The 23,523-nt window shown below is 54.0% G+C and overlaps 1 protein-coding gene across 1 annotated transcript; it reads right to left on the bottom strand.

Moving 5' to 3' along the window:
• Positions 1-11,488: 11,488 nt before the first annotated feature.
• On the bottom strand, positions 11,489-22,898 carry Sik1 (salt inducible kinase 1). Its single transcript, XM_038343259.2, has 14 exons — positions 22,771-22,898; positions 21,938-22,108; positions 21,359-21,475; positions 18,771-18,834; positions 18,454-18,615; positions 18,217-18,341; positions 18,005-18,128; positions 17,207-17,430; positions 16,828-16,983; positions 16,305-16,427; positions 15,961-16,177; positions 15,255-15,536; positions 14,396-14,624; positions 11,489-13,963 (listed from the first exon to the last, which is right to left on the bottom strand). The coding sequence occupies exons 1-14, from the start codon at positions 22,891-22,893 to the stop codon at positions 13,612-13,614; spliced, it is 2,469 nt and encodes an 822-aa protein (XP_038199187.1). The 5' UTR covers positions 22,894-22,898; the 3' UTR covers positions 11,489-13,611.
• Between the last annotated feature and the right edge of the window lie 625 nt (positions 22,899-23,523).

The raw sequence follows: 23,523 nt of genomic DNA, 5'->3' as shown, positions 1-23,523 counted from the left end.
AAGCTGCTCTCCCCAGAACCTCTGCTACCCAGTTTCCCCAAGGGGCCTCTCACAAGCAGGCTTTGTGACAGAGCTGAGGACACCTAGGATGCAGGAACCAGTTTTAATTCAAAGCACCTTTTGCCTGGACATGCAGGACACCACTGAGTGAGAAGAGAAAGCCCACATTGGTCTCTGAACTGAGCTGCTTCCTTCAGCCATCTGGGTCCACACAAGCCCCAGTCAGCTTCCCACAGAGCAGTGGAGCCTTGCTATCTGGCATCCATTATCATAAACACACTTCTCAGCACAGCTCCGTCCTCATCAACTGGGTAGGTTATGGAGGCAACTTGGGTTCTTTTGTGTCATCGGGATAGGGGTGGGGTCGGGAAGCACCGAACCACAGGTACATAAACCACCAGGTATGGTGGAGAGCCAAGTAAAGCCGAGTCGTGTGGCCAAGGGCCTGGAGGCTAAGGTTCCAGGCTATGGTAGTCAGGTAAGCCTGTGCCCACAGAAATATTTGTCTCGACTGCTTGGCACACAGGACCTTTATGCAGGTAGAACATAGGGTGTACCCCATCCTGCTCTGTGGGACAGGCATCACTTCCCCTGCGGCCAACTCTGTGGTCACTTCTCTCTATGGTTCTTTTTCTTACCCCAAGATCATCCTCTGTGGTCACCTGCCCTGGGGACGCCATCTACAGATAGCTTTGTCCTTCTAATCACCCCACTTCCTATGGTCGCCTGCCCCCATGGTCACCTCCCTCCTAAAGCCACCTTCTCCCCTGTGGTCCCCTCTGACCGTGGAGTCCTTCTGGTCACCTCTACCCCAGGTTCATGCTGACCACTAAAAGGAAAGGAGCCCTTCTTGCCTTTGTTCCCCCAGAGGCTGGTCCTCCCCAGCTGAGGCACCTGACCTGGAGTCACATGGCCAACCTCGCCTGGCAGGCTGGATGATCTGCTCTGAGTCACTCCTCTGTGCCCGAGCTTCAGCTTCCTCCACAGCACAGGGACAAAAACATTTGCTTTTCCACCCTGTTGTGGTGAGCATGTCAGAACAAGACAGAAGATCGCTGTCTGCCTGCGGTGTGTGCCCAGGTTCTTATGAGTGCATGTGAGTGTGTGCAAGTCGGTGTAAATGCATGCCTCTCGAAGATGCCCAGTGGTGACTGGGTTCCCCAGATGCTCCAGGCAACCCCCTCCCAGTCCCAGGAGTGTCCTGACAGCAGGGGCTACTGGGACCTGCATGCCACCGGTGGTGGCAGGCACAGCATATGCGTGCAGCCACACACTATACTGCTTCTGCTTTTGGCTGATCCCACCCAGGGCCAGCCTCTGGCTTTCCTGGGGCACTGCAGGGCCTGCGAATGGAGACTGGCATTGAAGGTCCTCGCTGAAGGAGTTCAGAACCCCCTTGCTGACAGCCAGACTGGTAGTGGCTTTGGGACAGCTCTGAACTCTGCAGCAGAGCAACAAACTGGGGAGCTGCAGGCAGCAGCAGCCAGAGGCCTTCCCAATGAGCTCTCGGGACCCACTGGTGCCAGCGAGCACTCAGCACCGTGACTGCTGGGCCCACTGGGCCAGTTCCCTTCATTATAACCCTGTCACCACTCGGGGGCCAGGCTTCTCCCATCTGTTTGGGTCGTGTACACTGTTGGCCACCCACAAATAGCTGGCGATAGGCCTTCAAGCCACGAAAGGCTGAGTGTCCGGAGGGTGGATCTCATACTGTGAGGCCTAAGAGGCCCAGCTCAGGCAACAGGAAAGTGGAAGGCAAAGATGCTGCCCTAGAGCGGCCAACAAGTGCTCTTGGGATCCTAAGCAGGTTCCCCTCAAGGGCAGAGAGGGGCCTCCGAGGTTTTGGGAACACAATGGCAACCCGGAAACCTATCTACCACCCTTGTGTCTTGTGCCCTCTGCCACGGACAGTTTGTGGCAAACCACTTCTCTCTTCTGTTTCCATTTCCCTTTCCCCAGTAGGGCACCCTCTGCCCAGAGGCATGGGAGGTGCTCTGGAGGTCTATCTTTCCTAAATGTGAGTTCAGGAGAGGTGCTCCCAACCACAGACAGGAAGGAAATGGGGCACAAAGCTTCAGGGCCACCAGCCCTCAGCAGGGACTGTGGAGGTGCTCCACAGTCACACCTCCTCAACCCCCAGACCCAAGGCCATCTGGGGTACAGCTGCCAGCTAGCCAGGCCCTTTGTACTGGGACACTTTGGAGGAAAGATGGGGACATCTAAGACTCAGAGCTGCAGAGAATATTGCGATAGATTTCCATTGACTGGCTGGCCCGGGTAGCTAGCTGGAGACTCCACGGAGCACGCATCTCCAGCAAGACCAGGAAGTGTCAATGGAACCTGGCCTTCAGCTGATGGGAGGAGGGAGGGTTTGAGACTCGGGATCAGTGCCCAGCACAGTGCAAGTAAACCACATGCCTCCCTGCTCCTGCCATGGGCCCCATACACAGCGGCTAGGAACTCACATCCCACCATGCAGCACTGGCCACTCCCGGAGCTCAAGACTCAGTGGCTTTGCACACAGTGGCTAGAGTTTCCTTGCCCGCCCCCCGGGGACTCACCAGCTCTGTACACTCTGCTGCTGGCCTGTCTCGCTGGACCCAGATGTGGCCACCCTACTCCTGTGACTGGATGGAGTGGGCTCTACCTTGGTTCCCTACCCACCATTCCAACTCTTCCTGCTACTCCAGATACCTCCCTTCCACTCTGTCCCTCCTTCTGACCGGGCCTTACCCCAGGACTACCTGTTCTAGCCTGTGCTGACCTGTGTGCCCTCTGACCTAGGGTCAAAATTTCAGAGCTACCATTCTATCACTGTAGCTCCAAGGGGGAGGTCCCAGCAAGGCTGGGGACCCTCCTCAGCAGGAACTATTTCCTGGGGTGAGGCTGGGTCCTGCACAGGAGGGACAGACAGTCTTTCTGCCAGTGGGACAGTGTAATCCTGCCCTGCCCTCAGGAAGGCAGAGCTGGAGGCTGCAGATGGCAGAGGGGCAGGGGAGGCCTATAGTGAGGTCGTAGGCTGAGGCAAGCCACTCTATTCCTAAGTTCAGCCTTGGGAACTTAAGAGTAGAGTGGTCATTTCCACAGCCACGGAGCACTCTGGCCCCGGCCCAGCCCCAGGAGAAACAGCAGGGCACAGGGAGGGAGGTGGGTGGTAGTTACTCTGTTGCTCCATCTGCCTTTGTCTCCTCCAACAAGGAGGGTGTGTTTGTTTAAGAATGTCTCTCTGGCAGCAGAAGTCTGTCTCAAAGCAGAAACACAACAGTGTGGGGAAGGAGGAAGAAGCCTCTCCACCCGGAAAATATTTCCTCTTTACAAATAAGGACCCTGAAGTCTGACTTTACGGAGCCACTGAAACCCAGAGAGGGCATAGCGCACAAGGGTCCCCAGACCAGGGCCAGGGTCAGCGGGCCACTGGAATCCCACACCTGGTGTCTCTGTGTTGTAGGTGCAGATTTTTCACACCAGAAAAGCCAGGGTTTGAGCCTCTGCAGGAGTCTCCTGAATCAAGTTACCATAAATCCAGCAGCTTTCTGTCACAGAGATCCATTCCGCTGAGTTCTAGAAGTCTGATGTCCGAAAACAAGGCATGGGTCCCTTCACCGTCTTCCCCAGAAGACAGGCCGTGCTCCTCTGGTGGCCGCAGAGAGAAGGCTCTATTTTGCCTTCTCGTCCATTTTCTGGTGGCCCACAGTGGTCCTTGGCTGGTGTCAGAGTCACCGCTCTCTGCCTCCACTTTCACAGAGCCTCAGCTCCATGCATCTGTCTACAGAGCCAGCGTCTTTCAAAGACACCAGATACACAAACTCAGCCGTCCCCAGCAGGGCTTGGACACAGGGAGGCTCCCCAGGTTGAAAGATCAAGAACACCAGGAGTCTGCTGAATCCAGGGCCACGAGCTCTGCGCATCAGGGAGCCTTGAGACCCAGGAGCGCACACTGCCCTGCCTGAACTCATTTGCATGAGCAAGGGCTTCCATCTGTGGGGGGAGGTCCTTCTCAATTAGGGCAAGCAGGAGGGCTGGGGGCACAATTAGGCAAACCCATGGCAAACAACAAGAGAGTGGTCAGTCCTTTTGGCCTGCAGAAGCCAGATGGTAGCTCAGCCTCTAAAAATAGCCTTTTTGTGCTCCCTTGCCAAGTTCTGAGGCCTCAGTTTCCCTTTCCACAAGGAGCTCATACAGGTCGTTATGGCAGGAGGAGATAGATAACCCATGAAGGAGTGGATGAGCCCGGCTGTTTCCAGGCTCCAGGACCCATGGTGTCACGGGACATTTTTTTCCCAGAGAAGGGACTGTGAACAAAGACAACTCAGGCCCTGCCTCAGAAACAGGCAAGGAGGAAGCCTGTTTCTGACCTAAAACAGTGGTCAGCCATGAGAACCTCAAGGTGGAAGGTGCCAGGGACTAGAGAGGCATTGATGACATGACCACAGTGTCCATGGCTTAGCGGTCAGGCCTCTGAGTGTGCAGTTTCAGGCATGGGGAAGAACCTGGCTATTGGACTCGGGAAGCAGTGGACAAGGCTTCGAGAACCCTTTGGGGCAGAAATGAGGTCAGAAGCTCTGTAGGGTGAGAACTGTAGGCAACTGGCACTCAAGGGCTCAGGAACAAAGGGGGACCCCCGTGTGTGCAGCTCACACACGTGAGACACCAGCGCCGAGTGACAGGGTTGGTAACAAACAACCTGGCTCAAGGCACAGGTAGTTGTCTGAGGCTGTGCCCTCACGTGGGTGAGGGGGTCGAGTAGACGACACTCGTCCCAGCATACCGGGCCACCCTCCAGCTCATTCTGGCCACCTGCTACTGATCACAGCTAACCCACAGTCGTGGTCAGCCTTGACCCCAGTGAAACCCAGGAGTCAGTCTTCTCATGGGGTGGCACTGCTGAGATGGGTTCAACTTGGCCTTCTTCTCCCCATCTTGGCCTTCAACTCTCACAAAGGGCAGTTCCAGCTGCCATTGTCACCTGTATCCGAGTTCCCCCTTTGCCAGCTCGTGACTTCTGTGTGCCCACGATGGGCCTAATCTAAATCTAGAAACCACTTCTCACCCTAGGGCTCTGGGCAGGGCAGCATCTCCGTCACCATGTTGTGCCACAGGCCCTGAAGTATTCCAGCTGGGCCTGGAGAGCTGGGGACAGTGTGACTCCTGAGTACCCAATACCCAGCCATGCCTGTGAGAGGCTATGATCGCCGTCTGACTCAGACAGCAGGGGCTGTGGGCTGTCACCCTGTTTCAGGAAAAAATAATTATACCCATGCTAAGGGGGAGCTCGCCTGTGAAATGCCTTAAGAGCATTGCTCAGCAGGGCCTGCCGGCAGCTCTGGGCCTGAATGAAGGTGCGCAGAGTTCCTAGGAGCCCCAGGTGCCTGAGTGAGGTCTCTCAAAGATGGCAAGTACATAGCATCTCTGGCTGGGGCCGAGAACAAAGTTCAGCCGCTGAGGCCTAAACACTAAGCCCAGACCCCAAGCTCCTGGACCTCTCCTTCCCTATCAGGAACTGATGTACTTAGCACGAGCCAGATCGAGTGTGTCATGGGGCAAGCTACACAATGACACACAGCATAGCTCACGTTTTCCAGGCATTCCCCATACCTGGGCCTGCTCATTATCCTGGGCCTGCTATGGCCTGTCCTCAAGCAGCTGGGCACCTGTTGCTATGGCCTCCTGGCTGGCAGGAACGGGCTGGAGTTGTGCCTAGTGTGAGGGGTGTGTGTGTGTGTGTGTGTATGTGCGCATGCGCGCGTGCGTGTGTGCACTCTACCTATAGCTGGAGGATCCAGAAACCACATGGATAAATGCCCAGCCTTTGTGTCCAATGCCCGCCTTTGTGCCCAGCTGGGGTCAGGAGGAGTAGACCTTGTTGAGTTTGGCACCATGCATTTTGACAGCATCTGCTGGTGGGTTTTAAATGTTTTCCACTATTATCCTTGGGGTGGTCATAAAAACAAATCTTACAGGAGTGCCATCCTAGAAAATACGATAAGAGCTGGCGAAACTCACAGCTCCTAGTCTCCTACCCTCCAGTTCCCACAGCTTACTCGAAAATGAAATTGAAACTCTGAATAGCTCTAGATGTATTTCTTAAATTGAATTTTAAAGCCTCCTACAAAGAAATGCCTCCAGTGAGAAATTCCACCAAACATGAAAGAAAGCGAAAGAAAGAAAAAGAAAGAAAGAAAGAAAGAAAGAAAGAAAGAAAGAAAGAAAGAAAAAAGAAAACCACTTTTTTCAAACATTTAAATTCAAGACAGACACTGGCAAGATGTTCCTGAAATTCATATGAAGATACAAAGGGCCTACAAATAAAAAAATACATATATTCTAAAAACATCAGCATAGACAGATTTCTCAGACAAGATACAAAGAGCACGAGACACAGGACAAAAACGATGGATTAAAATTTGTCAAAATGCACAAGTTAAATTTACTAAAACTTCAACTCTTTCCAAATAAAAGGCGAGTCCCATATTCAAAGATTGTTTTCTCTCTCTTCTTACAAATGTACTTATATACACAAACCCACATAACAGAGACTTACAGACAGGTGGTGGTGGCGCATGCCTTTAATCCCAGCACTCAGGCAGAGGCAGAGGCAGAGGCAGACAATGGCTGTGAGTTCGAGGCCAGCCTGGTCTACAGAGCAAGCTCCTGGACAGTCTCCAAAGTTACACAGAGAAACCTTGTCTTGAAAGACCAAAAACAAAAACACAAACAAATTTTAAAAAACAAAGAGACTTACACGATGAATATATAAAGAATGCTAAAAATCCAATAATAAGGGTTCAGGTAACCCAATGAAATACTGGCAAGGAGCAAGGGGTGTGGCCCAGTAGCAGAGAAGGGACGTGCAAGGTATGCTTGAGGTTGGGGGGCAAACCTTAGCACCGCAGAGAGGAAAAGTAGCAAACAAATTGAAATAAACCTGAAAAGTGGGGTGACTGTTGGTCCATGACATGATTTTAAAAGTCCTCAATGAAGAAGGACATGTGTGGTGGCGCACGCCAGCAATGCCAGCAACAGGGAGGCTGGGGTACTGGGTATGGAGGAGCACGCCAGCAACACCAGCAATGGGGAGGCTGGGGTACTGGTGTGGTGGGGTACGCCAGCAACGCCAGCAACGGGGAGGCTGGGGTACTAGGTGTGGTTGCATAATACCAGCAATGGGGAGTCTGAGGAAGGTGGGTTCTGAGTTTGAGGCCAGCCTGAATTATATGGTGACAAAAAACCAAAATGCAATCCCAAGAAGGCACCGCTACCCCTAGACACAATACAGCATGCTAAAGATGAAAGACTTGGTACACGGCACGTAGGGATGTGAGCTGGTGCAGCTACTCTGCAGGACAGTGTGGCAGCTTCATGTAAGGTTGGCAGCTGTCACGCCGTACTGTCCAGCTGTTGCCCTCTGACCTATATCACACAAGAGAAATGAAACCATCCCCACCCAGACTGGCACACAAACATGGCAGCATCACTTCTAATAGCCCGAAGCTGGATATAGGTCACGTGCCCCTCGCCAGGTGGCTGGGTAAACACACTGATGTGTGTGCACCAGAGATGCCGCTTAGTAATTAAAGGAGTGAGCTAGTGACCCGTGTAGCATTTGGGTAAGTCTCCACCCAGTGATGCCAAAGGACAAAGTCAAGCCCAGAGAGCCATACTGCGTGTCTCTGTAGAAAATGCCAGCCAACCCACAGTGGCGGGAAGTAGGTCCTCCAGCTCCTGGGGTGGGGAGAGCAGGTCTCACCAGTAGGAATCTTCCGCAGGCAGCACACACTGCGCCATATGTGGTCCAAACTCTTAGAACATGAAGTCCGGACAAGGGCTTGGGACTGCAGCTCAGTTTGGCCTAAATCTCCTTCCACCTTTTTTTCTGGGGGCCCTTTGAGGGTGCCTCTTCTGAAGGATCTCAGTCTTATCTTCCCTTCTGCAAGCTGTGTGTGGGGGGGGTTTCCTGCTTTTCACCCAACCTCTTGCTGGCTAGGGAGTTTTAAGAATGCACCGTTGGGGGCCTGGAGATGAAGCTCTGTAGTTAGAGTGTTTGCCTAGCGAGGATGAAGCCTTGGTTCAATCCCCGGTACTGTATTAGCCAACTGTGTGACTCACGCCTGTTATCCCAGCATTGGGGACACAGAAGCAGGAGGATCAGAAGCTCAGGGTCATCCTTGACTACACAGGGAATTAAAGGCCAGCACGGGTTTAACAAGATGAGATCCGGTCTCAGAAAAGGAAAAGACAACGCATCTTTCCTCTGGATTGCAAAGAAACATCCAGCACCTGCTGGGGAGCCTGATTCCAGCCCGCCCTGGAGCTGTCCCAGGGACAGGGGAAGGCACCAGCATCGGAGCTGGCCACGGTGTCTCCTGAGTGTCTTAAAATCCTTGCAGTATTTTCGAGAGATCACATTCAAATAGGCAAGGAAACAATACTGAAAGCAGAGAGGCAAGCAGTTCTCTGAGGAAGGGGAACTGAGATACTTCAACCCCACTTAACAAGCCTTAGCCACACGCCAAGCCCAGATTCTCAGGCCTTAAAGAAACCCCACTGGAAGCTCTTCAGGGCCCACACAGGAAGACCAAGGTCATACTTCCTTGAGGTGGCGCTTGCCAAGCCCCTCACCAGCCTGTCCTCTGACACTCCCACTTCATTCCAGAAGCAAAACTAGTAGATGTTTTTTCTTCTCTTCTGCCCCCAGGAGTCAGTTCCTCCTCAGTCCCATTCAGTTCCTGTTCTGAAGGCCCCGCCTGGATCAGCCCCACATCCTAGTGCATGCTGGGATACAGAGGAAGGAGCAGGTCCCACTCCTCAAGATCGCCAAGGGTAGTCCTTCCTCCCTGTGGTTTTGCAGAGGCGGCCAGCCTGTAGTCAAGCAATAAAAACGCCTAGTTGTATATGGCCAAAGACCATCTAGGGGCTGCTGGGCGACGCCTCCTGCTTTCTATAGGAGTTGACACCCTCTATGTGAACGTTAGGACAGGTAGGTGGGCCTGGAGCTGTGTGGCCAGTTGACAACTCTCCTTCTTGGGGTGGGAGATGTTCTGTCCTGTCCTTGCTGAGGATGACACTTAGGGATATCACTGTTTGCTTAGTGCCCACAGCATCCAGGCAGGCACTGTGCTGTCTGTGTGTCATAAGCTAGTCAGAACCCACGCAGCCCTAAGAGGTGACACCGTGGCTGAGTGAACCACTAATAACAGCCCATCCAGGTCATCTGTCCCGTGTCACAGGACTGGAAAGCTGTGGCACTAGGACACAAAGGCAGACACGTGACAGCAAAGACCACATTCTCAGCAGTCGAGACACGGTGTGCTGAGCCCGATGGGCATGGCTCTGTCGTCTATTAGCAAGGACAGAAGCAGCCGCTTGCACTGCGGCGGCCACTGACCCAGGGTATGCCTGGACCCTAGCCAGGAGGATCAGGAGGAAGAGCGCTGAAGAACCCTGATGTGCCCCATCCCTCAGAAGTGCAGCTGTGTGGTGAGGGGTGTGTTGAAGCACCACTTTGCCTCTCGAGTGGCAGGACAGGAACGAACACGTCCCTGGTGTAAACATCTTGTGAAACTCCCTGGGAAGGTGGGGCCATTTGCAGAGCAAAAATGTTGGCAGTGAGACCTGGGCAGGGCTGGGAAGGGACCTCTCCACAGGCAAGGGAGCTCACACACCCACAGCAACAAAGGCTGCTCCTCAGAGGGATTGGAAAGGGTTGTAAGATCAACTAGCCCAGGACAGAACTCTAGGGTCCCACAGTGTTTCTAGAAGTTTCTCAAAGCTCTGATTTTCAATCTGAGAGGTCTAAGTAAGTGATCTCCATCCTCCTCCTGGCACACTGCAAGTTCTAGAAGTGACTAAGGAAAGTGTAGCTGACATCGCTTCCTAAGGAGCTACATGCATGGTATTGTACCCAGTCTCTCTGGGGCATATAATATACATATCCTCATTCCCCATTTGGAGAATATCTCCTAGGTGGGGAGCTGAGATATGTATGTCAGGACTGACATATATGTCTGTTTACTACTTTGCAAGAATACATGTGAAAGCAAAATACACAGGGAGATCCAGCTACAAGAGCTGTCTGGAGTTGGTTTCTGTTTTTCACGCAGGTTCCCCCAGCCCATGGCCACTGCATATGATACGGAGTCAACCTGAACATCTGAATCAAGCCTACTGTCCTGAGCCTCAGTGATGACACCACCAAGACACACATAGTCAAGGTGGCCCTGCCATTCCTCCCAACCCAAGTCCCCATGCTGGGACCTGGCCTACCCAAGTTTCTTGGAGGTGTAGTCTGGGTTGGCTTTCCTCACGGATGACTAGCTTAGCAAATCTAGATGTGGTAACCATTTGAAACACACAGCGTGAACCATCAAGGCTCATAGGAATCCAAGGAGGGACCCTCGCAGCCTTCCATGCTGTCTAGCAGTCTGAGGGGCTGGGTTGTGCCCTGGGAACAGTGCTCTTCACAGACAGTTGAGGGCCCTGATATAGATTCTGGGTTCTCATAACCGGCAGCGGCACATCCTTGTTTTGAGCCCACTGTGCTCAACTATGGCCCCTTCTGGCCTTTCTGGCAACTACTGTCCCTTCACTGAGTCTTTTCTCTTGAATACTTTTATTATGGCACAACAAACACAACATGAAACGTGCTAGCCTGCTTCTGATCACACAGTTCAGTGGTATCAAAGCACATGTCTGTGCAGCCGTCACGTCTAGAAGGATCTCATTGGATCAAGCTGGATCTCTGTCCCTGTTAAAGGCAGACACTAGCTCTCTCCTAAACCGCTATGCGAACTCTGTTTGACTACTCTAAGGACTTCATAGAAATGCAGTCATATTGCCTCTGCCTGCTGTGGCTCATTTATCTCACTGGGAACATCCTTGGGATTCACTAAAGATAGGGGTCTCATCACTTAGAAGCCTAAACACTCCGCTATGGGGAAGGACCGCATTTTGCCCATCTATTCATCCATAAGTGGACACCAGGCTTGATCTCTGACTGTGTTCCTGTGACTGTGTTCCTGTGTGTAAGCATCGGAGACTACCAGTTTTTGGTACAGGCCCAAAGAGGGAGAGAACAGTTCTGTTACCTTCTATGGAGTTTGCGCCATGGTACCTCCCCACTGAGGGCACTTGGGCTCCACTCCACAGCCAATCATCTACTTGTAAAGAGGTTGAAGAATTTCCTTTACCCAAAGAAGCTGCTATGTGAGACTGCCCTAGACTAGAAGGCAGTGGAGACTTAGACTAGTTTCCCTGTGAAATTCTTCAATACTTGTAAGACTGAAAACTTCTAGAATTTTCAAAGGGATTCAGAGAACATTTGGAGGAAGGAAGGGGGCCAAATAGGGGAATGGGCATGGGAAGGAAAAGCCTATTGCAGGCTTTGGGCTAAGACAGGACATGGTGGCAGGTCTCGACACAGCTCAACCCACTGTAGAAAACAGGCATCAGACCATACTAACAATGTCTCAAAGGAATACACTCCCAGAGGTGAAGCAAGGGAAAGTCAAGGTTTCCCCCCAAATATTTTATTTAAATATTAAATTAAAAAAACATACATCAACTAATCATTTGGCATACGTTTCTCACATTAATATGAGAAATGAAACAATTCCATCAGAGTAAAAAAAAAATGAAAACAACAACAAAAAAAACCCATTATATACATCTGAGATCACGTAGTGTCTTTAAATAGGCAATTCCGTTACAGTCCAGGACTGTGAGGATCTACAAAACACACCACACACACCAAAAAACAAGAACTTAAAACCATGACGTGACTGTCCCCTGGAGAGGGGTCGGCAGCGACTCGAAGACACAAAAACTGCCAGAAAGTAAAGTGCTTGTCGCTTCTGACACAGCAGTGCCCAGGCCTTTGATCTGTGGTATCCAGAGCGGAACTATGGGAGACCAGGGCTGGCTGCCCAGGCTGCTGGGTGCTTCCCCGATCCACACATCTGGTGAGTCGGCAGGAGGGACACTTTTTGGCTTGTTCTATGGAGGGCACCAGTTCTGACCCAGAAGGATGGCCTTTCTTTCACCTGTCTTTGAGAGTTTTGAGATTAAGTGGTACAAGATGGGCCACAGGGCCGACAGGGGGGACCACGCTGTGACACCAGGTTGTATGCAGCCTCTTCCTGGCCTCAGGTAACTCGGTCAATCTTTGGCTTTTACAAAGTGCCTCCTTCCCTCTCCCCTCAACGACCTCAGGTTAATACTGCGGTGGTGAGAAGGCCACAGTGGAAGTCACCTGGGGGGCAGAGGGACAGATGCCTCATGCAGAGTGAGGAGGAGGGGCGACATCCCTGGCTCCTTCCAGAGGCTTCTGGACGGCAGAGCTGTGCCTGGGTCTTCCTGCCGAGGTAGACCAGCACTGGCCATGCGGGGTCACCCCTTCCCTGACACCTCTACCCTGTGCTGGAGGTGGGCAGCCTGCAGCCCCTTTAACACAAACGTGGTGCAGATGGGGACACTTCTTAATGTGACCAAGGGAGGTTTAAGCCAGGAACACAAAAGTGTATACAAAATAGAAAAAATAAGTAGTGTCTGTCTCCTATTTATATACATATACAGTATTTGCTTAAAAAAGAAACTTTACAAACACTGACCTATACTTCTCATCTTCCTGGAAAGCAAGCCAGACAGAGCCCAGGCCTGGGTGCCAGGGTTTTAACAGGAAAGGTCCCAGAGCAAGGGCAGGCGGTCATAACCAAGATGCCCGCTGGCTGCCTGGGCCCCTCTGGTCACAGCCCCTTGGTATTGCACGATTTCCCCGTCAGGTGTTCTTGTTGGACCCTGATAACGAAATGCGTAAAAACCTGGTAATTAGCAGCAGAGTCGAGATACACGGCAGGAAGGAACTTGTTGGCTTCCTAGCAGTGTGAGGGGTTCTGGGCCAAGAGACCGTGGGACAGAGTGCCCACCCGCGGGGTCCTCACCCCTTCCAGTCCTTTGTGGTTTCCTCTACTAGGCCTAGCAAACTGACTTGAGCAGCTACAGCACTCAAGCAAAAACACGACAAGGTCGTCCTCTGGCTGACAGGGAAATCCCGACAATGCGCGCGGTCTTCCCCTAGGCCGGTCCTGGCTGTTTGCAAACCCACACGGAGAGCAGCAAGTTCACAGTTTTTGTTAAAGCATGAGCATTTCAGAAGTGGAGAGCTGCGAACCCAAACCCAGAACGACGCCAACCAACACACAGACAGGTGCCACACCGGGCGCTGCTCCCCTCAGGGACGTCCCCACTCATCACGTTACGATGAGCTGGGAACAGGAGTGTAGGTCCCTGAGCAGTGTGGCCCCTCTCGTCTACATCACCCCAGCCGCACAGGCCTCTTCCCTAACCCACTTCCCCTCCCATCCACCCGCCCATATGACACACCCTCAATTATTATTTCTTCAGAAAGTTTCAGTCCCTACTCATTGAGGTCACTCAGTGCAAGGAAAAAGAAACAAAACAAAACAAAACAAAAATCCTAAAAAGCCCATACACCAAACATATTGCTTGTTTCACTTCTAGAAAGTTCTTGGCTTTGAGTCCGAAACCACCTTCACATACTCTGAAATTATTGCTTGGAAGAGTCAATGGGCCATGGGGGCTGTGGCAGCGCCACCCTCACTGCACCAAGACAAATGTCCCCCGCTGGCCAGAGGTCAGGTCCTCCATCTCACAGTCCCCCTGTGGCAGCCCAGCAGGGTCACAGCTCGGGGTCAGCCTGGTGAGGCACTGTGGCAGGGTCCCCGTGGGCAGAGCCACTGGGCCAGCACTGATGTGCAGGTGGGTATCCAGGAGCTGCGCAGCCGAGGCCACCGGGGACATGCCAGCCTGGAGGAGGGGTGCCGGCAGCAGCGGGATCCCGGACATGAGGAGGCCGTCACAGGGAGTGAGCATGCACGGGACAGGGGATGGCTGGGGGCCCGGCTGGCAGCCAGATGAGGTGACCGGGTGGTGCTGTAACTGGAGCAGCCTGAGGAATAGACAGACGGGGAGGAAAGAGGTCACTCTGTTGGCTCTGCCCAGAAACACTCGGGTTTCCACACTGCCCAGGTGGGTTCCACCCACCTCAGGGCTGCTCTTGGCAGACAAGGTCTCACAGAGCTCTGTGTGCGACATGACACATGCCTGAGCCATCCTGCCCTAAGTCTTAGCTGTTGTGGCAACTCAGAGATGCCAGCTCAACAGGGCAGTCTTGGTCACCAATGCCCTCCACCCACAAAGGGTTATTACTAAACCTGCCCGCTGCCCCTCCTGACTCTATCCTTGACAACAAGGTGTCAGGCTGCAGAGACCTCATTAAGGAACCACGTGATGGGGGACGTCTTGGCATACAGGGAAGTGGGGGTGCTTGTTTCACGGGTCCCTAAGAGGGAAGAGCACAGCAATGGTACGGCAGGCCTACCTCTGCTGGTGCAGCACCTCTTCAAGCAGGCTCCTGCCTTCCCGACTGCCGCCCGTGCAGCCTTGCAGGCCTGAGCTTGGGGCTGGGGTGTGGAAGGTACTCATGCCTCCCCGGGGAGCTCGGACAGAGGACTGACACACCTGGCGTGCCAACCCTTTGATCTTGTTCAGCCCTAGGAACCCCTTGGTCCTCGCGTTTTTCCTCAGCTGCTGCCGAAAGGCCTTCAGCCCTGTAGAAACAAGAGCAGAGGTTAGCAGGTCTGCCTTAGATTATGGCCTTCAGCCTGCTGGAGTTTCCATGCCCCGAGGAAGGCCCTGAGGAGGGGGGAAGGAAAGCCTACCTGGGCAGCAGCTCCCTATGGGGCGTGGCAGCTGCCAGCTCCTGGGCCCAACATCCACCCATCCCCTCATGACCAGTCTGTTTTCCGGGGCAGAACTATAGTCCTCCCCAATGGGACAGGTGTGTCTGGATATGCTACGGAGAAGGGGACGTGCAATGCACTGGGCTCTGGGGGCTCCCCGGACTATCACAGACATAGGGGACTTCACAGGTACCCCTGACCCTGAGAGGCATGGAGAAACCCCAACAGCTATGGAGCTGCCTTTGTCAGGGTCCCTCCTTGACCCTGGTCTGTCAGACAGGAGTTGTTGCCCAGAATGGTTGTCCCTGGCTCTCAGGGTCAGGTCTGAGTCCACCCTGTAACCTAAGCTGCCCAGAATTGGGATGGTACGTTCAGCCTGTCTGAGGAGCACTAATGACCCTGCGGAGACTGGGGGTAAGACATAGCTTCCACCAAGGACAGAGATGGCCTGCAGGACAGTAGCAGAGGCATGAGGATGGACACAGAAGGGGACCTTACCTTGAGTAAGTGAGGTATCTGATGCCCTCCGTCCCTCCTGGAAGCTGACAGGAAGTAGGACAGCTGTGCCCAGACCAGCCTGAGCCTGAAGCACAGGGGTAGCTGAATGTGAGCCCAGGAAAGGCGAGGCCAATCTGACTGGAGAGCTGGTGCCCAGCAGCCCTGGGGTAGCCAAGCCACCGCTGAGCCCCGCAGGACCTTCACTTGCAGAGAAGGGGAGGCAGCTATCGGAGCTGGTTCCTTCTGAGGGACTCGTTGCGGCAGAGGAGGATACGATTATGCCTGTGGGAAGATCAGATGGTTGAAAAGGAGACCGCACACCCTAAAGTCACAGCCTGAGGGACAGGGTACAGGGCCTGTTAGTAAAGGAGGCTGTGGTATGGTATTCTCCATCCTGACTCTCATCTAGGCCACCAGAGCCCAAAGGCCCTGGCTGTGGGCCCATAGGTGCATGGGCAGATGGCAGACTATCAGTGACACGCAGACCCCAGGCAGGAAGAAGCGCAAGGCCAAACACCTGCCCTCTAGTGCCTGGGACAGCCAAGGGTTGTCCCACTACTGAGATAAGTGCAGGCATGCCCAAGTACAAACCATGGGTCACTAAAACCTAATTGGAGGAGGGTGCCAGGCAAAAAGACCCCCCTTCAAGTGAGTTCAGCATGGTTTTGACCCTCACCCCGGATGCTAGGATTTTGGGGGCACTTACAAGGAGGGTTGAGCGGGGAGAAATGGGTGGAGACTTCAGCCAGTGTATGCCTCCGGCCTGTGCTGCCAGGCAGGGGTTCCTGGACCTCCTGCTCCTCCTCCAGGCTGGGACCCGGCCTGGCCTCCTCGCAGATAGCTGTGTCCAGTAGGCTACTGGGGGAGACGGAACGGTGCCGGAACCCTCCGCTGCAGTTGGTATCCACAGGGAAGAACAAGGGCTGCAAGGAGGGAGAGAAGCCGGTAACTTCTAGGGCTCTAAGAATGGGTACGGGGGGTGGGAGGTGGGGTGGGAGGTGGGGTGGGTGAGCACAGCCACCAGGAAAGAGCGGACCAGCACTCACATACCTGAAGGGAGCTATGGAGATCACAGTCCATCTCGGCCTGCAGGACAGACTGAGCCAAGGCCTGGGGCTGTGGGCACAGCAGAGAGGGCCGGAAAGGGTCACACGGGAGAATTTCTTGAGGCACCTGAGAGGAGGGAGGGATTTTAAGAAAGTGATTCCAGGGTCAACTCTCAGTGGTGGCTAGCTGGTTTTACAGATGAAACTGACAGAAGTCAGATGCTAGCTGATTGGGCTTGGAGCTCAGGATTCTGGGCCGTCACCTATGAGGCCACTGCACATGCTGGTGGCCAGGAAGAGGTGCTAGGAACAAGAGTCTGCTGGCCAGAACCTGGCCCAGAGGGGAGCAATCATAACCACCCTCCCCAATCCCAAAGCACCTCCTTTTCCTACAACCTGCAACTAGGGTTGCAATGAGGTCCAGGGAACTTCCCAGAGTCAGTGCATTGTCAAGCAAGAGATTCCGAGCTCTGACAGCTCAAAGCAAAGGGACAGGGGCAGGGCTTTGAAAAGGAGTTCATCCTCACCTCCAGACTGCTGAGGTCCGAGCTTCGGAGCCGGGGCTGTCTGGTAGGTGCAGGGCTGGGCCGGGAGGAGGGCTGGGTGCTTCGGTGCTCCTTGAGGCGCTCGAGCAGGAGGTAGTAAATGGCGGCAAAGTGGTTGTAGCTGCTGTTCTGCAGAGACTGGGGAGCAAGGACAGTGGGGTCAGCGTGAGGCCCTGGCTTCACTGGCCAGTAGCTTCCCTGTGAGATCATTCCCAGGCCTATCCCTAGAGAAGGGGACAAGCTGGCCCTTAAATTAGTCTGCACCCCATTTTAACTGGACAGGCAAGGGCCTGCTTTGCCTGAGAAAGCTGATCCCGCCGCCATTCCAGGGTGGGAGGCATGGGCAAGGCTATGTGCTCACCTCCACTGTCCTCTGCCGGTCAATGCCAAGGGCCTGCATGATGCCCAGCACCTGCTCATTGTAGTCGCCCAGGTTGGAGGTGTAGCCCTGCATGGAGTAGGTGGGGTCATTCTGCTGCAGGAGGGTGGGGTCAGCCTGCATCCACCTGTGCTGGCGGATCTGGGCAATGGTGATGCGCTTGGCAGGATCCACGACCAGCATGCGTCGGATGAGCGTCTCACAGTCTGAGGAAGGGAAGGACTCGTATTGAGGACAGGAGGCTGAGCCCGGGGTGGGAGGGGAGTTCATTCCCACTTCCACAGATGAGTTCATCATGCCCGCAGAAATCCACCAGTTATTGTAGCCCACTCCCCGCTACAAAAGAGTTCTACCAAACTGGGGGCCAGACCCAGAGAAGACATTTTTAAATGTCCCCTGTAGAAAACCATTTAGACTTTCCCTCCTGTTGTGGCACACATAAGGTTAGAAATCTTTATAAAACAGAAAGTCCTGCATGTGTGAGAGAGGCTAGCATCCTGAGGCCTGACGGTGGGGGGCCTGCAGAGATGAGGCTTGCAGGAGGCAGGGTGCATGGGGAGCTTCCTGCATAGGCTGTAAGTAGGGCACTGGGAAAGCACCTGTGGGTTGAGTTTCTCTTGCAGCCTGATCACCTGGACCTGAGTCCTGACTTGACAGCAGACTTGCTAGACCACTGAGCGGGTACTGCCAAGACCCGCCCACCACCTCTTCCCCAACACCACCACCCAGCTTAGCCAAGATTCCCAGGGCAGTTGGGAGACCAACTCTATGCCCACCCACCTTGAGACATGAAGAAAGGGATTCGGAACCGGCCCTCCAGCACCCGCTGTCTCAGCGTCGGCAGGTTGGGTCCATCAAAAGGGAGGGAGCCACAGACGAGGACATACAGCACCACACCGAGGCTCTGTGAACAACCAGACAGCAGTGTCGGTGCCCTGCTTGCCAGCTCCAGGGATGTGGTAGCAGGCAGAAGGGTCCAAAAAGGCTCCTACCCAGATGTCCAGCTGAGGGCCTTCATATTCCTTTCCCTCAAAGACTTCGGGGGCTGCATAGGGGGGGCTCCCACACCACGTGGACAGGGGCTCTCCTGGCTTGTAGAAATTCCCAAATCCAAAATCTGTGAGGCAGAAGAACAGGCACTACATCAGCCTGGGACTGGCAAGTGTGGTGGCCGCAGGGTGCCCTGGAAGCAGAGACCCCAGAGGGACTCCCTCGCCACACAGTCTTGCCTGCTAGCTTGATGTCCATGTTGCCGTCTAGCAGCAGGTTCTCCGTCTTGAGGTCCCGGTGGACTATGTGATGGTTATGGCAATACTCCACCGCTGACAGAATCTGCCAGAACTTCTTCCTGGCCTCGTTCTCGCTCAGGTGCCCATTCGAAGTCAGGTAATCTGAGGAACAACAAAATCAAGTTACACCCCAAGATGCTGTCTACTGCTCCCTGGGGTAGGGCAAGGAAGCACTGAGCAGCACTGAGAACCCATGGAGATACAGACGTACTAGGGAAAGGGAGCCTTCACCTAACGCTAAAATGAATGCAACTCACCAAACATCTCTCCATTCTTTGCAAACTCTGTGACGATGTAAAGCATGTCCTTCGTCTCCATAACCTGAAACAAAAACAAAAAAAGGAAAACTTAAGCAGGGAAAAAGGGTCGCATGGAAGCCATGATGAATGCACCCGAACCCCAAGCAACCTTTGACTTCTCCAAGAAACCACCTCCATCATTTAAGGAAAGAGGGAGGAATGGGAAGGGAACACAACCCAGAGACACAACTTTACAAGCCTTGGGATAAGCCCCTCTGCCCTGCCATCTCCTGGTTCTGTCTGTCCTGGCAACAGGGCAAACATTTGTCTTGCATGCCTCCTGGGAGCTGGGGAAGCCACTGATGGCAGAAGCCCACGGGCACCCTTTCAGAAGCCTTATGGACAACTGCTCAATCAAGAAAAAAAAAAAAAAAAGCAAAAAGCAAACTGAGTGACCAATACAAATATCCCACCCCCACTTGCTTTATTGACACGACATTAAGCTTAAGAACATGGCCTTGCCAGATAAGCTACAGGGGATTGCTCTTTGTACAGCGCATTGCGCGGCATGTGTCAACAGTAACGGTCAATGTCAACATACACCTTCAGAGTTCATTCACTGACTGGCGACTTTATGCTACTGAAAAAAATTCAAATCATAACTAAGCAACAAGGTAAAACTCAAATTTTTGGCTCTGAAACGAATAAAAAACACCCGTGCAAGTGGTATAGTTTCAGTATTTCAGAGGAGCCAGGTATGGTGGATCACACCTGGAATCCCAGCACACCTGGAATCCCAGCAGAGCCAGAACTGCCCAGAGCTCAAGGCCAGCCTGGACTACATAGCAAGTTCCAGGCCAGTCCATCTACAGAGAAAAATTGTCTCAATACAAATAATTAATAAAAAAAAATCTCAGGGAGGGGATTGTACTTTGATAAGAAGAAAGATTTCTTTGGGTTCATGACATACTGTTATTCCTTTAAAGGCTATTTTAAAGAAGTTTTTTGTCATAGATTTACTAAGAAAAGTATTATTAAAAACCACAGCAATTCAGCTAAAAAAATTAACTGTCATCTCCCTCCACACAGTGTGGTAAAGGACCCCTGCCTGTCCCTTTTCTTAACGGAAGAAAAGAGGACAGAAAACAAACATCTTTTAAACTTTTAAAGCCCTAAATAAACCAAGTGCAGTGGCAGACATCAGTAAACCCGGCACTCAGGAGACTAAGGCAATCAAGACAGAGCACTGGGCCAGCAAGGACTACAGGATAAGACCCTATCGCAACAAATCAAACCAATCAAACTCTCCCCACCCCCACCCAAGGGAGAGAAGGAGAGGCCTGGGCCAGCTGATTGAACGCTAGACAACAGTATCATGACCAGAGGACCCACTGGCTTCCCCAGCCCACCCAATCCTGAAAGCTGAGTCACTGAAGACAGGATCTAAAATATCCACTCTGGCATCCATCGCCTGGACAACATTTCCTCAGTGCTACGGCTTTGACCTGGTCGGCAAGTCGAAGGCAGGGAGGAAAGGAGGGTGCTGGGAGCAGCACAGGTTAGCCTCTCCAGGGAGGAGCACGAGAGCGTTCTGCTCCGAAGGTTGGGGAGGCCCTCTTCCCAGCCCCCTCTCCCAACACTGGCTGCAGAGGAAACTTTATCTTCAAGCACAACTTAAAGATGGAGATTGAAATAAAGCGTGACCCCTGAGCGCACAGCCCCGGGCTCTGTGCATAGAGACACAGAGGGAGCTGTCACCACAGGCCAAACACAAGCTCCAATGACTTGTCTGCCGCTGTGCTGAGAAGGACGGCCAGGGGTAATTTAAATTACAGCTCTGTCCTCTACTGCACGGTACACACAGCTTTTCCGACTGCACACTCATGTCCCCTGTAGTCACCTCAGGCTCACGAGGATTCTGGGAGTCACTAACCGGACTTGCACACCAGCACAAGCATATGCAACACTCAGAAGGCCTGGCTCCTCTACACCTAGACCCATTTCTCATGGCAGCAGAAGTGGCCGTTTGTTCATCAGGGAAGATGTGAGGAAGATTATCAGGAAATAACCGAGAGACAAACAGGTGAGGCACAGTCCCAGCCGGCATCAGCTGGCAAGCTCCCAGGGCCGAAGTGTCTCCCCGCCTTGGCTCCACACTGTGGGTAACAACGGGAGGCGAGGGCTTGCTGCCGCCGTCACAAAGACACAGTACGGAAAAGCGGAGGGAACAGCTGCTTTTTTAACATTTAGTAATCATCTGCAAAGGCGGAAGTTTCGAGTTTCACTCAAGTTTGTCCTTCTGCCCTAAGCCTGACGGTACATGTGGCTATTCTCACAGTGACAGGGCTTCATCAACAGACCTCCACACGTCCAAAACTGGAACAAGTCACAATACTAGATAAAACTCCAACAGGGCAAATCAAGAGACCAAACGTCAATAAAGCCAAACAGCCTAACTGAAGGTCAATCTATTTACTTTGTACTCCCTGGTTCCCATACGGCAGGCATCAGAAACCCTGGGCCACCTTTGGGGACCACAGGCTCAGGGTGTGGCACGGGAGAAGCAGTGGACATGACCACGGAGCAGCAAGGCTCGGCAGGCTCACCTGGTAGAGCTTGATGATATGCGGGTGGTTGAGGAGCTTCATGAGCTGGACCTCCCGGTAGATCTTCTCCAGATTGCTAGAATCTAACCGTGTCTTGTCAATTATTTTTATTGCAACCTACAGAGTTTTAAAAAGAAAAGGGGGTATTTCTGTTTAGAAAGAAACCTTCAACTAACCTCATTTGCACATTTTTTTTTTTTTGCAACATGAGTTTATCAAACATTTGGTGTCTTCAAAAGGTCACAAGAAGTTGGGAGAAAAGTAGTCACTAACATTATTTTAAAAGCCCTTGTATTTGCCATCTAGCTTTTACAGGAGACACTCATTACTGGTTGATTTTCTTTCCTTTTTTATTTTTGCGGGGGGTGGGGGTGGTTGGTCATTATCTTTGCTGCTCCCTAGTAATTGTACAAATTATGCCGAAACATAATACAAAGCTTTTTTTTTTTCTTCACCAGACTAAACACTGTCATCGTTTACAATTGTGACAATCAACTCTGCAGGATTGAATCAGCACAGGGGTCCACCCCCTGGCTGGATCCACCCCCTGGTTTAGTCTCCCCCAACACGCGCGCGCACCTGCGTTTTGGTGACTCGGTGCCGCGCCAGCTTAACCACCGCAAAATTGCCTTTGCCCAGGGTCCGTTCCACGTCGTAAAAGCCCACCCGGAGGGGCTTCTGCTGGCCCTGGCCGGTGCCCGAGGGGACCGCGCTGAACTCCGACATGATCACCATGGCTTCGGGCCGCACCTGCGGGTCAGTGAGAAGTGCGTTCAGCTCCGACTGACGCCGGTCCGACCCCGAAGCTTCCCCCACCCCAGCCCGCGCCTCCACGACGCGGCCACCGAAACTGTGTACGCCAGGCCACCATGCGTGCGTCCTCGACCCCGTGTTCTTCCAGTCCGCAGCCCCCGAGCCCGCGGCCCCAATAGTGAGTTCCCCGATCCTGGATCCTAGCTCGCACCCCACTTGCTTATTCCTTGACCCCCGTGTCCCCCGGCTAAAGTCCCCACGAACGGACCCCTCTACACCAAATCCCCCGAGTCCGACTTCTCGGATCCCGGGTTCCCAGTCGCGCGCGCCCCCTCGATACCAGCTTCCCTCCACACGAACCCCCCCACGCACAGCGCACCCCAGAACCCCCGGTCCTGGCCGGGTGCGCGCGCCAGCCAGTCCACCCGCGGTTGACCCCCACGCAAGCCCCTGGATCCCTCGGTCCCGGACTTGTATCGCGCGCCCCGTCACCCGCGCCTGCTCCCGGCTCCCCAGGACAGGCTTCTAACCCGTTGCTCGCGGACCCGCTCCCGGCGCCGACCCGCAACAATGGGGAGCCCGCGGGGTTGGAGTCCAGCCCGCGACCCTACACGCGCACCTGCGAGCCACGGGGGACCCGAACTCGCGCTACCACTCCCCTCCGCCGCCCTCCGTGCGCCCGACCCGGGACGCCGCCCGTTCGACTGCTCGCTCTGCTCCGGCGCCTGGCTTTCGCGCCGCCGCCGCCAACGCTGCTGCCGCCAGCCCGTGCCGCGCCGCATGTCAGCGCCCCCGCCGCCGCCGGCCGCACGCCGGCAAACGCCCCGCCCCGCCCCCGCCCCGCGTAGGCCCCGCCCCTGCCCCGCCCCCCGTGGGCCGGCACAGCCCATTGACGGTCGCTTTTGACGCCAGAGCGACGCGCGGCCCAGTGCCGGTAGAGGGGGAGCGGAGATCGGGCGGTTGCCAAGAGACTGGAGGCTCTGACGCGCGCGCTGGTGAGGCCGTCGCCATGGCGACCGCGGGCGGTGACGTCAGGGGCCGGGCTCCGCAGCCTCCTGAGACTACCGGCGCCCCCTGCCGGGTGCGGGACACACTGCTGTGGCCACCGGCCAGGAGGCCGAGCCTACTTGGGGGACCAGCTCGCGGGGCGGGGGGTGGGTGGGTAGGGGTGGGGGCTCGTGGTGGGTACGATGACTTGGGGCCCCCTTCGGACGCAGCAGGGTGGAATAGAGCCGCGGGATTTTCGGCATGGGGCTCTGGAGCTGGTGGCCCTGGACTGATCATTCCCCTGTGCGCAGGCACGCGATGTGCAGCCAGCAGCGACTGCCCCTTGACCCTCATCTCATTTCTAGAGAGGGCCGGCCAGCTGCAGAAATGCTTTAGAAAACTTTAGGAAATTTAAAAATCCCAGT

The sequence above is a fragment of the Arvicola amphibius genome, chromosome 9, assembly GCF_903992535.2.
Source record: "Arvicola amphibius chromosome 9, mArvAmp1.2, whole genome shotgun sequence".
In the NCBI taxonomy this organism is placed as follows: domain Eukaryota; kingdom Metazoa; phylum Chordata; class Mammalia; order Rodentia; family Cricetidae; genus Arvicola; species Arvicola amphibius.
This window is presented reverse-complemented; position numbering and strand designations above follow the sequence as displayed.

Bases quoted from the DNA above. Each gene is read 5' to 3' on its own strand.
- Sik1 (XM_038343259.2), bottom strand. From the start codon at position 22,893: ATGCGGCGCGGCACGGGCTGGCGGCAGCAGCGTTGGCGGCGGCGGCGC. The intron at 22,109-22,770 runs GGGAGTGGTAGC...ACTGACCCGCAG, and splicing joins GCGCACGGAGGGCGGCGGAG to GTGCGGCCCGAAGCCATGGT. The intron at 18,835-21,358 runs GTGAGCCTGCCG...TTTTTGTTTCAG, and splicing joins ATATCATCAAGCTCTACCAG to GTTATGGAGACGAAGGACAT.